Source organism: Chanodichthys erythropterus, chromosome 21 (genome assembly GCF_024489055.1).
Source record: "Chanodichthys erythropterus isolate Z2021 chromosome 21, ASM2448905v1, whole genome shotgun sequence".
Taxonomy (NCBI): domain Eukaryota; kingdom Metazoa; phylum Chordata; class Actinopteri; order Cypriniformes; family Xenocyprididae; genus Chanodichthys; species Chanodichthys erythropterus.
The window spans coordinates 34,498,210-34,510,396 of NC_090241.1; the positions used below are offsets into that span (position 1 = coordinate 34,498,210).

The 12,187-nt window shown below is 37.4% G+C and overlaps 1 protein-coding gene across 3 annotated transcripts; it reads left to right on the plus strand.

The window, feature by feature from the left end:
* Positions 1 to 459: 459 nt before the first annotated feature.
* On the plus strand, positions 460 to 11,894 carry smpd2b (sphingomyelin phosphodiesterase 2b). 3 transcript variants are annotated; one of them, XM_067374467.1, is made up of 12 exons: positions 460 to 834; positions 3,322 to 3,536; positions 3,974 to 4,048; positions 4,545 to 4,641; positions 5,855 to 5,931; positions 6,054 to 6,147; positions 6,519 to 6,608; positions 8,254 to 8,336; positions 8,556 to 8,688; positions 8,772 to 8,876; positions 9,095 to 9,263; positions 10,821 to 11,894. In XM_067374467.1, exons 3-12 carry the CDS (start codon positions 3,999 to 4,001, stop codon positions 11,231 to 11,233), a joined length of 1,311 nt encoding a protein of 436 aa, XP_067230568.1. In that variant the 5' UTR covers positions 460 to 834; positions 3,322 to 3,536; positions 3,974 to 3,998; the 3' UTR covers positions 11,234 to 11,894. The 3 variants fall into 3 exon arrangements, with proteins under 3 accessions (XP_067230568.1, XP_067230567.1, XP_067230570.1); XM_067374469.1 differs by lacking the exon at positions 460 to 834 and adding an exon at positions 2,942 to 3,033; XM_067374466.1 differs by lacking the exon at positions 3,322 to 3,536 and having other exon boundaries at positions 461 to 834.
* Positions 11,895 to 12,187: the final 293 nt, after the last annotated feature.

Consider the following 12,187-nt stretch of genomic DNA (forward strand, 5'->3'; position numbering starts at 1 on the left):
CTGAAACACAGAGAAAGTTGTGGTCAAATTAAGACTCAAAAACACCACATAGTGCATGAAAACATCCCCAACAACACACAAGGTTTAAAAACCTCATCTCTATTATTCACCAACGCATGTGATTGGTCCATCCTGGAAAGCGCTGAGAAAAGTAACACGTATGATGTGACCGCGCAATCCACTTCACCAACGGTGTTGAAAACAGTTTACAAGCGAATAATGATTTTATAGCTGTTTCATTGAAATTAGGCAGTGAATATAATAGTGTTAAAATGCGACAATTATTATTTTGATCTGTTGTACCTAACCAATGAAATTCAATGATAAGTGAACGTTTCTTAAAGAAAACTCATTTTCCCAAGATTCCAGTCACGCATGACGTGGCGCTGTTAACGACGAATCCGTTACGTCGAACGTCGGCGTACTCACGGCCAGCTCTAAACTTTAATGCATTTGCTACAAAGTAGCACTTGTTCGGAAAAAGAACAAAAAACGTTTTATTGCAAAACTCTGATTATACGCCATACAAACGCGTGTGTCAGTCACAGAGAGATTCTTAATAAAGCTTTATTTTGATACACGTGAACACGTTTACTAATTTTTACATGTTAAAAGTTTAAAGTTAAATGTAAAATGTCCTGCAAACGCGTCTGATAAAGCTGAATGACTTTTCTGCAGACGACATCAGGTCAGGGCAGATGAGGAAGTAGCGGTCTGACTGAAACAAATGGACAGGATATGAGACTCGCAGCGCATGAAAAATTGTTTACAACAGAGGTTATAACGCCGAAAACAAATTCGGATTGATTGAGTGAAACACTGTGAAGTATAAAGGTAAGATTTGATCTCCAGCACATGCAACAGCATTTTAAAAGATGCATCATTTGATAGCAGATAAAAACTTGCTTTGATGTTTAATGCAGTGATATTCATTATAAAGTGTGGTTTAAATATCTGTATATTACACAATATGTTTTCATTATCTTCAATAATGTATATACACATACATATATATTCAGTGCTTTGCATAAATGAGTACACCCCCTTTGAAAAGTAACATTTTAAAAAAATCTCAATGAACACAAAAACAATTTCCAAAATGTTGACAAGACTAAGTTTAATATAACATCTGTTTAACTTATAACATGAAAGTAAGGATAATAATATAACTTAGATTGCACATTTTTCAGTTTTACTCAAATTAGGGTGATGCAAAAATGAGTACACCCCACAACAAAAACTACTACATCTAGTACTTTGTCTGGCCTCCATGATTTTTAATGACAACACCAAGTCTTTTAGGCATGAAATGAACAAGTTGGCGACATTTTGCAATATCTATCTTATTCCATTCTTCAAGAATGACCTCTTTTAGAGACTGGATGCTGGATGGAGAGTGATGCTCAACTTGTCTCTTCAGAATTCCCCATAGCTGTTCGATTGGGTTCAGATCAGGAGCCACTGAATCACTTTCACCCTGTTCTTCTTCAGAAATCCAACAGTGGCCTTACGTTTAGGATCATTGTCATGTTGGAAAAGTGCACGAGGACCAAGGGTGATGGTAGCATCTTCTCTTTTCAGTATAGAGCAGTACATCTGTGAATTCATGACGCCATCAATGAAATGCAGCAGCAGCAGCACTCATGCAGCCTCACATGAGGACACTGACATCTCCATGTTTCACTGTAGGCACCATGCTGTTTTCTTTGTATTCCTCACCTTTGTGACGCCATACAGTTTTGAAGCCATCAGTTCCAAAAACATTTATCTTGGTCTCATCACTCCAGAGTATAGTGTCCCAGTAGTCTTCATCTTTGTCAGCATGGGCCTTGGCAAAGCTTTTTTGTGCCTGGGCTTTAGGAGAGGCTTCTTTCGTGGACGGCACCCATGCATGCCATTCCTCTGCAGTGTACGCCGTATTGTGTCACGGGAAATAGTCGCCCCAATTTGGCTTTCTACTTCTTTAGATAACTGCTGTAAACTTGCATGCCGATTTTCTTCAACCCTTCTCATCAGAAGATGCTCTTGTCGAGGTGTTAACTTCGGTGGACAACCTGGACGTCTCTGTGAGATGGTTGCAGTTCCATCTTTAAATTTTTGTACCACTTTTTCTACAGTATTCTGACTGATACAAAGTTCTGACTTTACACTTTTCTGGTGTAAATAAATTATTTTCTTTCTCAGGTCTTGTGACATTTCTCTTCCATGTGGTGCCATTTCTGACAGCATGAAATGGGGTTTTAATACCCTTTTATAGTGAACTGTCTGCTGGACACCTGTGTAATGAATAATTAGACTCACCTGTGGTTGAATTCTTGTTTAATTAGACATTTGTAGTCTAAAATTTAGCTTTACTCCAGAGACTTTCAGTGGGGTGTACTCATTTTTGCATCACCCAAATCTGAGTAAAACTGAAAATGTTGTTCTCTAAGTTATATTATTAACCTTACTTTCATGTTAAACAGATGTTAAATAAAACTTAGTCTTGTCAACATTTTGGAAATTGTTTTTGTGTTCATTGATATTGTTTATGTTACTTTTCAAAGGGGGTGAACTCATTTATGCTGAGCACTGTATACATACACACACGTACATATACAGTATATATATGGTACATGGGATGTCAAAAAATATTGTCCATAACCCATATTACAATGTACTTGACCAATACACATGGTAGTACCATTTTGTTAGTGAAGTTTTCCAGGTAAACTGATTTATTTGAAGCTCAGTTGCTCGTCTCCCTCATATCTTACGTTAAGAGTCGGTCAGTAAACACGGATCCTCCTGGCGCCTGTCAGTGCTTGTGTGGAGCAGCTGTGTCTGTGTTTACTGTCCCTTGATGATCATAACGCTGGAGCAAGTGTTGTTGCTTACTGGCGTAAAATGAATACAGACTGATGTACTGTCATCACAAGCGCATGCTGCCGTTACGATTCAGACCAGCAAGTATGTAAATTGCTGGGAGTTAATGTTAGAAGGATCTTAGTGGATTTGCAAGAATCTCATTACAGCACTATCCATTAGAAAGAGGTGTTGGTGACATTTTACTTTATGTATAATGCATTATTAAGGTGTTCATAGTGCATGTTATGATGCATTTTATCTTTTCATAAATAATTGTAACCAATGTTGAAATTCATCAATATCTCCAGATTCCTAGGTGCATCTAAAATGTGTTGTTTGTTGTGTGTTTTAACTTTCTAAAGGAATAGATCAGTATTATAATATATTATAACTGTGGTCATGAGACCATGCAAAGCATTATAACATGCATAATTTAACCTTATATACACATTTATATAATGCATATCTTCACAGCCACTCTACAGGGTGTGTTGTGTACAGTGTCACCATGACAACACACTAAGTGGACCTTTGACCCTCGGGATTGAGGTGGAGCCATAATGATATCCAGCAGCATTGCTGGGCGCCGGGCTTTATGATTTATGAGCGCTGTATGTCAGACATGTGTTTCTGAGCCGTGTCTCTGTTTCACTGACTTCTGTCTGTGGATTTACTCTCGCTCAAAGAAGGTATTTAAATGACTTGCATGTTCAGGTGCTTGTGAACTAGTTTCTGTTAGAAATCTACAGACTAAAGCACACCAGTCTTGCTTTAATGCAGATTTTAGCCAGATCAGATAAAAATGAGATTTTATTTTAGATTGGTGAAGTGCTTTTGAGTTGTTTTGTGTTGATGAGGTGGAAGTTAAAAGTTAGAATTGAAAGTATTTGACTTTTTAATAGTGCTTTTTCACAGTATGTTTCAAGACTTTAATAAAAAGTTCCCCTGTAGTCTCACTAACTTTAGCTTTTAGAGCACTGAAAAGAACGGTTTCTGTATTTTGTGTAAACAGTTTCAAACGTACAGTAACACTCATTCTGAGAAGTGTACAACTGAATCAAACCAGTTTTGTTTTGTGCGTTGGAACGAGTTTGAGCTCAAACTGAATTCTCTCATTTATCCTTAGAGACCAACCCCAAAGACTTATCACCATGACGACCTCAGCACCAATCAGATTACGTGTTTTCTCTCTCAACTGCTGGTAAGTTCACTCTTTACATCGACGCTTGTTTCCTTTTGTTGAAGAAATGCGCTCAGGATTCTGATATTCCTAAATTATATCGGAATCCTACTGAGAATATTTTATGTAAATATTAAGAATATTGGGCTTTTATTTGTTTTTGTACTAAAGTCAAAACAAATCTGAAAAATATTGACTTTGTATTAACTTAGCATATCATTTTCTACAAAATATTTGTTTTCATAAACATATTTTTAATTAAAATAAAATGTATTTAGAGTTATTCATAATAAATTTTGATAGAAATTATAAAACAGTATAATAATATGTATATAAACTAGTTGCAGGAACAAGAGATTTGCAAATGCAAATTTGTGGTTTTCATTTCTTACTGTTAAAATACATTTTGTAAAATCTTTTTATTTTCTCTCAAATGTCTGTTCACTGGATTTATATTATTAACCAATAAATTAATAACAGCGTAAAATGGTGCATAAACCACATTTGATTGTTTCAGGGGGATCAGATACCTCAGTAAGAACTGCATAGAGCGATTTGTTCTGATCGGAGACCTGCTGAATCAGGAACAGCTTGATATAGCGTTACTGCAGGAGGTGAAGCATGTTTACACACACACACACACACACACACACACACATACACATACACACACACACACACACACACACACACACACACACACACACACACACACACACACACACACACACACACACACACACACACACACACACACACACACAGGCAAATACATTCTGCATTGATAAAATATACAGGGGTTGAATAAAGAAATTTAAACTCCTGGTTTTAGACCACAATAATTTATTAGTATGGTGTAGGGCCTTCTTTTGCTGCCAACAGAGCATCAGTTTGTCTTGGGAATGACAGATACAAGTCCTTCACAGTGGCTCTAGGGATTTTGTGCCATTCCTCTTCCAGATTATTAACCAGGTGATGCTGGTGGATGAAAACATTTTCTGACTTGCTCTTCCAAACACCCCAGAGTGGCTCTATAATGTTCAGATCTGGTGACTCTGCTGGCCATGGGAGATGTTCAACTTCACTTTCATGTTCATCAAACCCCTATAGGGCACAATGTTTGAACCATTAGGTGCACATGGTCCTCCAGAAAGGTTTGGTAGTCCTTGGCAGTGATGCTTTCATCAAGAGCAGTAGGAAATATCATGATATTGCAGCCCAAACCATCACTGATCCTTCCCATGCTGCACTCTGGGCAGCAACTGTATGTGTGTATGTGTGTGTGCGCATTGTAATATGACTTTAAGACTCGCATGCAAGCTTCCTGTAGCTCCACAGTTACTGCTGTTGGATGTGGTTCAGCCTACGTGTTGGTATGCAGACATTACCCTTGATATCATAGCTCTTGATGCAACACACACTTGCTATCTTGGTCACCGATGAGCCAGCAAAACGTGCACCAACAATTTGTTCTCTTTTGAGCTTTGCAGTATTTTCTGTACAGCTGTGCTGTTGCTCTGCTAACACAACCTTCACACTCGCCTCTTACTGATGCAATGTAAAATCGGTGAATACCGACCACCAGGTCGCGCATATATATAAAACCTCCAACAATATATTTTGGCCTGTGTTTCAGTTTCATTGTCCAACCCCTGCGTAGCTGTTTTTAATATTATTGATTGTCACATATTCCACACATGGAGAGGAGCCAGTTTAAAAAATATTATTCATCGTTAAATGAATTGCTTAAACAATATGATTCAGATACTTTAGTTGTCTTTTAGCTAATTGTACTGTAGAATTGCATGGTTACATTTTTGGTTACAGGTCTGGTGCGAGAAAGACTTCCTGTTTTTAAAGAAGAAGCTTGGCAGTGTCTATCCGTATTCACATCATTTTAAAAGGTAAGTCATCATGATCTTTAAATGCATGAATAAAACTTTAAAACTCACGTTCTTTGGGCTTGAATGTACAAATTATAAGCACAAGGACACAGTTATAAATGCATACTTCTTTTCGTCTTCAGTGGATTTATAGGGAGCGGATTGGCCGTCTTTTCCAGACATCGAATCCATGATGCCTTTTTGTACAGATACTCATTAAATGGATATCCATACATGGTGGGTCTGATGAATTATGTGCACAGACATCCTGCTTTTCTACTTAAAATAAAAGTGATGTCTGGAAGAATAGTGTTTAATTCCCATGGTACAAATAACACAAGACATTTAGTTTCCTGTACTACATATTTAAGAAATGATCACATTCACAAGATCTGAGTACTGTATTGATTTATACAATACTTACTAAAGATATTATGGTTTTAAACATTATTTTACATCCTAAGTCAAACCTGTAAACCGTATATCCATTATAGACACATACTTGCTACCTGTTGTAAATTAACTTATACTGTAAATGTGCCATTTATGTGGTGTGAGTTTCCTCTTTCAGTGTCAGAGCTGTTGTTAATGATTTAATCTTATATCAGGCACAACATGGCGACTGGTTTGGTGGCAAGGCCGTCGGGAAGGTCTTGCTTAACATCAGTGGGCTGACTGTTCATGTCTTTGTAACTCATGTAAGTAATGCAAAATGCATGTATATACTATTAAAGCATTTATAAATATTCTGAATTAACTTTTTATTTTCATTTTAGTAAAAATGTTGTGCTTTTGTCATTTTTATTAGTTTTTTTAAAATGTTTCAATTTTAGTTTTAGTCATTGTAATGCCTCAGTTTAAACTTATTTTATTTTAGTTAGTTGCTAAGGCAACATTCTAAAATCCAAGTGGTTCAAGTTTAAGTTTTTCTGTAACACTTTACAATAAGGTTCCATTTGATAACTACATTAGTTTAGTTAACATGAACTAACAATGAATAATACTTCAAAAGCTTTTATTAATTTTATTTCAACGTTTGCTAATACATTATTATAATATCCATTAATATTATTTAATGAACTTAAAATGAACAGTTGTATTTTTAATAACTAATGTTAAAAGATGAATAAATGCTGTTAAAAATGCTTATCGCTAGTGAATGCATTAGCCGATAGGATCTGAAGTGTGAAGTACTATTTTATTTCATTTCAGTTTTATTTTCAATTAACACCTTTTTTAATATATTTAGTTAACAATAACAACATTGGCATGTATGCATGAATGTTTGTGTTTATACTAGGGCTGGGACAATACATTGAATCTCGATTTGCCATATGAAGAATCTGGAGCGATTGTGATATTTTCCGATGTATCGCCATCCTCTCTCGAATCGATTCTGAGCTTAGTTTTTAAACAGCAGATGGCACTACGTGCTTTAGAAACACTCGTACACAGCCTGCTTCCAGTTCCTTTACACAAACCAATTTAACCTAAAATAATCATTCATAAAGTTTGAAAAAGTTGAAGCAACTTACAAATCTTCATTGCATTCTGAGCCGAGGTGCAAGTATATTTTACCACTTACATTTGCACTCTTCTTCATGAGCGTTTGAGAGTGTGCGGTTAAAAACTAGCCTAGATCGCCATCTGCTGTTAAAACTAAGCTCAGACTCGATTTGAGAGAGTAAATATCAGGATCGATCCAGATTCATTGTATCGATCGAGAATCGATGTATCGTCCCAGTCCCAGTTTATACCATGTCATGTTCACGCTGTCAGTTTTTGGGATTGACAACTACATTTACTTACAGTCTTGAAATGTCTTGTTCACACAGCAACTCGCAGTAGCATCTTGAATACTGTCTGCATGAATGTGCAACAGCCCGTATTCTCTTACAAGTAACCATATCAACAGTGACCATAGAAATATCATGTAATATGTGAAAGCTCTTATCACTTTTGACACGACAACAGTCCTATCGAGCCGTGACTTCATCCATCAAATCTTCATTACCTGTCGGCAGCTTTTATATCTGGATGGAGAGCAGAGCATTTGAGTTGTGCATAGAACGCAAAACTGACCATATCTCCATCACTGTAAGTTACCGAAACCAAACCCAAAAAACAAGCAACACATTGTAGACATGCGTTTGTGCAGCGCAGAGCATCTCTCTCACTCTGCATGACGTGACAGACAACTACATGTTCAGTCCGGTTCCGTTCACACAGTGCAGGTTTTCGGAGAATGCGGTTGTGACTCCTGTAAATAACTAAACTGACAACAATGTTCTGCAGCTGTGTAAACATTACCCCTGTGTCACAGCAGTTTTCTTTTCCTTGCAGCTGCATGCAGAATATTGCAGAGAGAAAGATTCATATCTCCCGCACCGAGTGGTTCAAGCCTGGGAGCTGCAGCAGTTCATAAGGTCATAGAAGTCTCTTTATGCAATTTTACCCATGGCTAAGGGTTTATTTTCAAGCCTAATATAGTTTTAATTGCTCAGTCCTTCAATAAAATGTGCCGTTTTGAGAACTTTTGAGATCACACTGATCTGATTTGGGATTTTGTTGAAAATAAACCTTAGCCGCTCAGATTTCTGCTCTCATTGCTTAATGTTTACGACTGAGTCTTTTTTTCTGAACAGGCATACTAGTGCTGGAGCGGATGTGGTGATTCTGGGTGGAGATCTGAACATGCACCCGGACGATCTCGGTACCAGACTGCTGAGAAACTACACTGGACTACTGGATAGCTTCAGTGAGGCCGCCAAGTTTGACGTTAGTACTGCAGCGTGAGGTTATCTGAAATCCTGTTATGGCTGTGTGTCCCATAGCTTATGACCTCTCATCATTAATTCCAGGGATGTGAGGAAGGATTCACCCATATATCTGAAAACCCTTTCACACACACGGATGGTCTCGTTCCATTTGGGGGAGGAGTTCGGATAGACTACATCCTGTTCAAGGTAAATGTTAGATATATTAGTTAGATTTTCTACCCTTTCTGTTGTATTAAGTGGTGTTTCTGAGACTCTGGTTTAGTGATCTGAACAAACCTCAAGACTTTGACACAAAACTCGTCCCGCAGACATAAATGATACCTCAGAAATGTTTCAAACTGTTCTGAGTTTTAGCTTTCTTTACTTGTGTGCACATGACTGCTGACAGCGCTGTTTCTTTGCAGGGATCAGGGGAAGTAGATGTGAGCTGTGAGTCTTTGTCCACCACTAAAGGTCCAGTTCCTGGACAGCCTTTTCCTTACTCTGACCATGAAGCTCTCACTGCCGAGTTCCTGTTTACACCAACTAAAAAGGGAAATGGATGCTCAGAGAGAGAATTTGGCTGTGTTTCAGGTATTTGCTCTTCAGTTTTGGGGTCTTGAAATATTAAAGGTGCCCTAGAATTAAAAATTGAATTTACCTTGGCATAGTTGAATAACAAGAGTTCAGTACATGGAAATGACATACAGTGAGTCTCAAACACCATTGTATCCGCCTTCTTATATAAATCTCATTTGTTTAAAAGACCTCCGAAGAACAGGCGGATCTCAACATAACACCGACTGTTACGTAACAGTCGGGATCATTAATATGTACGCCCCAATATTTGCATATGCCAGCTCATGTTCAAGGCATTACACAAGGGCAGCCAGTATTAACGTCTGGATCTGTGCACAGCTGAATCATCAGACTAGGTAAGCAAGCAAGAACAATAGTGAAAAATGGCAGAAGGAGTGATAATAACTGACATGATCCATGATATCATGATATTTTTAGTGATATTTGTAAATTTGTTTCGTTAGCATTTTGCTAATGTACTGTTAAATGTGGTTAAAGTAACCATCGTTTCTTACTGTATTCACGGAGATAAGAGCGGTCGTTATTTTCATTTTTAAACACTTGCATTCTGTATAATTCATAAACACATCTTCATTCTTTATAAATCTCTCTCCAACAGTTTAGCATTAGCCTCAAATTCATTCAGAATCAAATGTAAACATCCAAATAAATACCACACTCACATAATCCGATGTATGCATGCAGCATGCATGACGAACACTTTGTAAAGATCCATTTTGAGGGTTATATTAGCTGTGTGAACTTTGTTTATGCAGTGATAGAGTCGAGAGCTCGGGAGGGGGCGGAGAGCGTGAGCATTTAAAGGGGCCGCAGCCTGAATTGGCGCATTTCTAATTATACCCCAAAATAGGCAGTTAAAAAAAAAAAAAAAAAAAAAATCTATGGGGTATTTTGAGCTGAAACTTCACAGACACATTCAGGGGACACCTTAAACTTATATTACATCTTGTAAAAAAATGTTCGATGGCACCTTTTATTACATGCATTTTTGCTTAAACAACAATATCAACAACAACAACAAACATCTTGCCAGTAAACCAATGCAGTGTTACTTGCTGCTTCGCAATAAAGTTGGCTGCATGTTTTTTGGGTATCAGGGTGTTTTAAAGGAACAGTTGACCCAAAATATTCATGTACTCACCCTCATATTATTCCAAACTCATATAATATTATTTTTTCGTGGAATGCATAAAGGAGAAATCTTCACAGAGCTCGTCTGAGAAGCTAATACAAAAAAATTATTCTTACTGATCCATCAGATCATTTCTCTTTGTGTTCCATGGAAAAAATAACAGCTTTTGTTTATGAAACAACATGAGTGTGTCATTTCTGATTATCAATGTTAAACAGTTGTGCTGCTTAATATGGAAACCGTGATGCATTTGTTTCAGGATTCCTTGATAAATAGAAAGTTAAAAAGAACAGCATTTATTTGAAATTGAAGTCGTTTGTGACATTATTAATGTCTTTTGATCAATTTAATGTGTCTGACCCCAAACTTTTAAATGGTAGTGTATGTATTTCCACTCTGTCACTTTGTTTCTTTCTCAGATAAGCTTCCTGAGCTGATCAACACAGTCAATGAAGCTCGTACTGAAGTAAAGGTGGGTCTACACTGCTCTGAGCGCATGCGCCACACCGCGGCACGTACGGGCATCATGGGTCTTGTCCTGTTAGTACTTGAGCTAGCCATCGCCGCTGTCCCATTGTTTGCTCTGGGAGCTGAACAGCCCTTTCCTAAAGCCTCTTTCTACCTGCTGGGGGCGCTGTGCTTTGCAGTCCTCCTCTCTACGCTGATGCTCTACATCTTCTACAGCATTGAGGTGAAGGCACTGCAAGGCACTGAGGACCAGATGAGACTGGCACTAAGTAGCCTTCACGAACAGATTAAGGAGTCTCCCAAAGTTCTTTCCTCGGACCATTTGCAAAATCCACTAGACAGCAAGGATTCTGTGCATTTGTAGCCAGATAGCTGAATTAAATGTGGTGTTTGGATGGAATTCTGAACTGAATCTTGAGAAGGAGACTGGGTCACTATTTTATGATGTCTTAACTCACCTGAACACAGCCGGTTCTTTAAATATTCAGCTTTTTCACACTGTTTAAAGGTTTTTGTTTAAAGGATATTTATTCTGGGAACAAAAAAGCAGGAAATTAGACAACAAGTTAGCAAAATAATTAATTTCATGACAGATCTACTTTAGAACAGTTGCTCTCAACCAGATGGCCTCAGCAAACTTGAGGCTGCAGAATGATGTGTGTGTGTGTGTGTGTGTGTGTATATATATATAATATATATACACTCTAAAAAATGCTGGGTTAAATATGGACAAACCCAGTGATAGGGTTGTTTTCACCCAGCCAGTTTTTTCAACAAATTTTGGATTTATTTTTTTTAGCCAGCAATATAGTAAAAGGCATGTTTTTGCTCACCCCCAAATAGAGGCAAATTTGTGGGGTATTTTAAGCTGAAACTTGACCAGACCAAAGACTCATATTACATCTTGTGAAAGAGGGCATAATAGGTGCCCTTAACCCAAACTGTTTGTCCATATTTAACCCAACTTGGGTTGTTTTAAACCCAGAATTTTTTTCATTAATACTGCACTCTAAAAAATTCTGGGTTAAAAACAACCCAAGTTGGGTTGAAAATGGACAAACCCAGTGATTGGGTTGTTTTAACCCAGTAGTTGGGTTAAATTTTTGCCCAACCTGCTGGGTGGTTTTACTTAACTCAACTATTGTTTAAAAATTACAGTATTGCTTACTTAAAATGAACCCAAAATATCTTGAAAATTAACTTTTATTAATATGTTTAATAAATGAACATTTTAATTTCATTTTAGAATCATTTTAAGTCATCCATATAGTCATTTCCAAACAATAGTTGGGTTAAATAAAACTACCCAGCAGGTTGG